General features: G+C 46.5%; 1 protein-coding gene across 1 annotated transcript in view; it reads right to left on the minus strand.

Moving 5' to 3' along the window:
- CTDSPL (CTD small phosphatase like) overlaps positions 1-5,393 on the minus strand; it is a 79,396-nt gene extending 74,003 nt beyond the window's left edge. The window contains exon 1 of the mRNA XM_039355304.1: positions 4,459-5,393. Within this exon, the coding sequence (XP_039211238.1) occupies positions 4,459-4,534 (76 nt within the window). The 5' untranslated portion in view covers positions 4,535-5,393. The remainder of the gene's footprint in view (positions 1-4,458) is intronic.
- Positions 5,394-6,000: the final 607 nt, after the last annotated feature.

Below are 6,000 nucleotides of genomic sequence, written 5' to 3' on the forward strand. Positions count from 1 at the left end.
CGATTGTTCCTGCCAGCCTCCCCAGAACCACTGGGGAAGACATTGCTCTGGTCCTCCTCACCTTCATGTGTTTACACCATGCTACCCATTCTCATGCCGTACCATCCACACCCAGGTCTTTCTGGGCTTATGCTGCATCATCTCATCTGTGGTCTGTCTGTATAGGCACTCCTCGACTTACAACAGTTAGTTTAGTAACTGTTCAAAGTTACAATGGCAGTGAAAAAAGTAACTTATGGCCGTTTTTCAGAGTTATGATCTTTCCAACATCCCCCTGGTCATGTGATCAAAATTCAGATGCTTGGCAACTGTTCGTATTTGTGACCGTTGCTGTGTCTCAGAGTCATGGGATCCACTTTTGTGACCTTCTGACAAAGTCAACGGGGAAGCCAGATTCACTTAATTGGATTACTAACTTACCTACTACAGTGATTCACGAAACAACTGTGGCAAGAAAGATCATAAAATGGGGCAAAACTCACTGAACAAGATGTCCTCACTTTGCAACAGAAATTTTGGGCTCAACTGTAGTCGTAGGTCGAGAACTACCTGTATTTATGTGTGGCCTGCCTCTCTCCTGCAATTCATGGCTTCCCCTGGCTACCTCCTGAAGCATCCCCATGCCCCTTACCTTCCAACACTTCCTGCTTAATGACCTGCATGTCGTAGGATTAAAATGGCACCTGGGACTGTTAATACGGAACGATGTAATTGTGTGATGTTCTGTTTTTTGATTGCAATGCTTAGTGACAGCAATCCTGATGCCAGCTGCTGTCGTACTCTGAGGACTACTTTTATCAGATTATGATCATGCTGTCTGGGGAGGACAAATCTTTTGTTCTAATATCCTTGGACAACATCTGGTTAGAGAAAGTTGGGTGAATATCTTCAGTTAGATTCGGGGAAAACCACATTCAGATCTTTGTTTACTGATAAAATTCATAGGTAGCCTCCCCCCCTCACACAGCTACCATAAGCAAATATTTCATTATATTCGCAGGTAGTCCTCGACTTACGACTACAAAATAGCCCAAACTTTCTGTTGCTAAATGAGACATTTATGGAGTTTTGCCCCATTTTACAATCTTTTTTTGCCAGTTAAGTGAATCACCGCACCTGTTAAATTAGTAACACAGTTGTTAAGTGAATCTGGCTTCCCCTGTTGACTTGGCTTATCAGGTTGCAAAAGGGGATCACGTGATCCCAGGACACTGCGACCATTGTAAATATGAGTCGGTGGCCAAGCATCTGAATCACATGACAATGGGGATGTTGTTAAGGGTTGCAAGAGTGAAAAATGGTGATAAGTTACTTTTTTTCAGTGATGCTGTAACTTCGAGCAGTCGCTAAATGAAACTGTTGTAAGTCAAGGACTACCTCTATAACAAATACAGCAGAAACATAAGGTTCCCAATGTTTTCCTGTAGCCCCTTATTTCCTGGGGACACTAGCAGCGTTTCCTCATCTATCCTATTTTCTGGGATCAGACAGAAATAGATTTTTATATGTGTTACGCTGCTGTATGGAAAAAAGTAATAAAGTCTTTCCCTTTCCAGACTGCAAGACAAGTGAGAATTCTGGAAGAATTTCTTATGCAGCTGGCACCTTGCCCACCAAAGGACATGGGCAATCCCAACTAACAGCCAAGTGTTTTTCATTAGGAGCAGCAGGATGGGCAAAGGCAGTTTAGCCCAGCCTCCCAACCACTGCATCCCAGGTCAAGAGAAGACAAAAACCCTTCGACCTACCTGATGGCAGCTGGCTCAAATTTTATAGGAGAGAGGGTACAAGAGAAGGTTCTCTTCCCAGTTCCAGAGTAATAGCTAAATTTAATTATTTTTGTTCTATTTAAATAAGGCCAGAAAAAAGCCAGTTTTTCATGAGCTGGCATATTACTGTACCTAAAAAGGCCTAACAATCCAGCTCAAAATCTATTACACTTATGTGAAAATAAACTCTAACAAATAAAATGGGATTTGAATACAGTGGAGGAAGAAAGGATCCTGAAAGCCCAAATGTTTTTTTACCAAAATATCTCAAATTCTGGACCCTGACTAAGCAAGGGTCCTATTCTTTGAGTTGAGATCAATTTCTTCTCACCTTTATAGACGCATAGTTTTCTTGGCATATTACGGAAAAGGTTAGCCATTGTCTTCTTTGAATTAGCCTAGTAATCTCCCATTGAAGATCTAAGCCCAAATGTGTTTAGTTTCCAAGCCCATCAATTTCAGCCAGGTAATGACATTAGTGGTCTCCAGTATTATTTATTTACATTTCATATTATAATACAATCATAATTAATCAAACCAAAGGCTAATGTCCCATCTTGTAAACGTGTAAATGTATAACTGTCTTATAAGCCTGTGGGCATATATGGACAGATAACAGATAAAGAAATTTAAGCATTATAGTAGCTCTCTCTCTCTCTCTCTCTCTCTCTCTCACACACACACACACACACACACACACACAGAGACACACACAGAGACACACACAAAAGGCATGAAATCAAATTATACCCAGTGTCAGGAGCTGAAAGAAGACTTCTTCTCTAATTCCGTAATAACTTTACAGTTAAATCCTCTTCAACAGTTGAGTTTTTGCTAAATTGGTTTTAGTACCTTTTTAAAAACATAGTGAAAAATTCTACATCCATGACGCTTGCCCAAATTTATTAACCATGGTTTAGAAATCAGGAGCAATTTTTAAATTAATCTCTAATTTTAATTATGTTTTAACTAAAGCTGTCATTTTCTAATCAAGTATCAACTAAGAGAATTGTATTTGATAATCATTTAGGACAATTGTTAACTAACTTTTTTTTTGTTCAGGAACAGCATTTTTGAGACACACAGAGGGGGGAGGGAGGGAGAGGGAAGGAGAGGGATGGCCTGACAAACATTCAACTTGGCCTGATCCATTTCAACCATGATTTAAAAAAGGGTGAAGAATATTATCAATCTGAGCCACTGGTGCAGAAAAGCTTTATCTGCAAAACGGTAACTATTTTGTATTTGTATTTCTCAAAAAATATCCTAATATGAAAACAGACAATAATTTCTCAAGTTTGTGAACTTATCATTTTACTAATGTTACACCTGGGATTATATACTAAATGCAATAACTCTTCACCATATATGTTTTATATATGATTGGTAATCCACATATAAGTATCACAAGCAAGATTTTTTAAAAAATCAGAATCTCAAAACATTCCTTGCATATGGAGAGACTGAGAGAAGAAACCACGACTATTTTAAAAAATTAAATTCGGGTAAGCTATAGAGAAATTTAAACCTGCAGCAAAAAGTATCTTTTTCCATTATTTACACTATCAGCAGATATGATAATTAAAAGGAAAAATCACAGAATTAAAGAACAGAGAGACCAGAAAAATAAGATGTAGAATTCCAATCCCCTGCAGGATGCTCCAGCCTTCACCAGAATATTACTGGCTATTAACCTGCACAATCCCAGATCAAACAAGTACAGAACTGGAACAGACATACAGCACACTAAGTACAGCTCCAAAGCTCAGTAAATGCTTCTCTTGTATAAGAAAAAAATATGTTATTAGCCTCAGGATTATTATTTTTTTTTCAGGTAAGTGCACATATATATCAGATTTTTTTCATCTCTTTTTTTTGAAGGCCCCTATTCTCATAACACATCTACACAGCTAAATCAATTGCAATACATTTCATATTTTAAAGGTTGAGGCCATTACTTATTTCTAAAATTTTGCTCCATCGACGAAACCTTAATTCAAGCCTTCCATCTGTTTAAGAAAAACATAAAAATAGTCTGTCCAGGTTTCCCACCAGAGGGACGCTGCAAGGCACCCTCTATTTATTTTAGGATGAGATCTTAAAACAGCATGCGTATGACCCGTTCTGTTTTGCCGTCTTTTTTGGTTGTCAAATGTTCCCCCCTCCTCCCTTTCTTCAATGACAGATTTGGCATGTACCCTGAACAAAATGTCTCCAGTCCCAATCCCCATTTTGAAGGGATCCTTAAAACTGCCTCTCCCACCAAATACCCCACAAGCGTGCCCCCCACACACACACACATGGCAAGATTTCAAAAGTCATCCTAATAAGCTCAATAAAGATCTGGTCTGCCCTGCCAGAGCCCTGGGTTTAAGCCCAGCTGGCTCAGCAGAAGAAGCAAGCTTACCAGAGTTGTTGTACTTCAGCCTACAAAGGAGTTGAGAGACAAACACAGGCAAGGGGAAAAAAATGCATGTTATTTTTTTACGAGCTGTATTTAATTAATTAACCTGTTAGGCTGGAAAACATTCGCCAATGGGATGGAGAGGCATGATTTCCCCCCACACACACACACAAACACAGGCACCCCCGTCTGCTTTACACACACCCCGCGGACACAAACCCTAACCCAACCAGGAGGGTGGCTCGATCACAGTTTAAGGTGACCCACCGAGAACCAACTTCTCACCTTTATCCTGAGAGCAAGACAGGATTTCTTCTTCTTTGGGGTTAGTCACCTGGGTGATAATGGACGGGTGGTCCATGGAAACTGAGTGCGCTTTTCACCTGGCTATTATTCCCTCCCAGAGGCAGCTTCGGTGGGCACTTTTTAATTAAGCTTTTTCCTTTTAGGAAATCGGGAGGCGGATTTATAAATGGGGCGACGGGGGGGGGAGAGAGGGGGGGAAAACCACTCCTCCAAAACGAAGCCAAACCAAGCCACCCCCCCAAAAAAGGGGGGGAGGGAAGGGGGAGGGGGTGGAGTAGCCGGCCAAGCACACCCCGGGCTGAGGGAGCCAAACCCTCCCCGGCAGGGGGGGGAAAGGGGGGAGGGGTCCTAAAACTGCTCCCCTCCCCCGCCGCAGAGGTAAAAGGAGCGGCTAAAGGCGCAAAAATGCCCGCGCTGACACGGCAGGCCGGCGGAGCATCCCTCCCCTCGTCCGCCGCGGCCCAGGACAGCCGCCCCACTACGGCTCGCCCCGGGCCCCGGCGGGGTTTCGGGAAGGGCGGGCGACCCGCGGGCAGCCCCCGGCCGCGCTCATGGCACCGTCAGGCGGCCTCGCTGGCTGGGAAGGGCCCGCGAGGGGGGGAGGAGGAGGAGGAAGCGGCCCCCTCACGTGCCGCCCCCCATTACCTCATCCCGCCCCCGCCGGCTCTTTCCCGCGCTGAGGTGCGCCGCCGAGGGCGGGCGCCTCCGTCGCCGCTGCGCCCTCAGCGCCCCGGGTGCTCTGCCCGCCGTCCGCCCCGCGGCCCCGACGAGGAAGAAGGGAACAGCAAGGACGACGACGACGCCGCCGCCGCCGCCGCCTCAGGCATCACCAGGGAGGCGGGAAGCGGCGCGGCGCCTGCTCACTCGGCCGCCTCACAGCAGCCAGCCGGCCCCGGCGGACCAGTAAACAAGGGGGCAGGGCCTCTCCGCCGCGCCTGTCAATCCAGCCGAGGGGCGGGGCCTCTACGCCGCGACCTAGTCAATCCCAGGGAAGGAGAGGGTTAGGCTTTAGGGCGGGGCCTCTCCGCCTCGCCCTGTCAAGCGGGCGGAGAGGCAGGGAGAAGGCGGTGCCTTTTCGCCTCGCCCTGTCAGAGAGGGGGCGAGACAGCGCGGGGCCTGTCTGACCCGCCGGAGGGAGGAAAGACTCGCCGCAGCCTGTCAATCCAATGGGAGAAGCGAAGGGAGGGAGGAATTTCTCCCGCCCTGGCTGTCAATCCAGAGGCTGGAAGGAGGACTCTGAGAAGGGGCGGGGTTTCTCCCCCGCATCCTGTGAATCCAGCGGGAGGGAAGGCTCTCCGCAGAGGGGGCGGGGCCTCCTCATCGCGGCCTGCCAATCCAGTGGAGTGGGCGGAGAGAGGGACGGGCTGGCCAGTTATAGGGGGCGGAGTCTCGGTGGCAGCCGTGGAGGGGGGAGCAAAAGGAGTGATTCATTTAACAACTCTGGCAAGGAAGGTCGCAAAATGGAGCAAAACGCATGGGGTCCATTGTGGTTGTAATTCAAGGGCTATCTGTGCTAGAGGC

This window comes from Crotalus tigris, unplaced genomic scaffold, assembly GCF_016545835.1.
Source record: "Crotalus tigris isolate CLP2741 ecotype Arizona unplaced genomic scaffold, ASM1654583v1 scf7180000018658.101047, whole genome shotgun sequence".
NCBI classification, from domain to species: domain Eukaryota; kingdom Metazoa; phylum Chordata; class Lepidosauria; order Squamata; family Viperidae; genus Crotalus; species Crotalus tigris.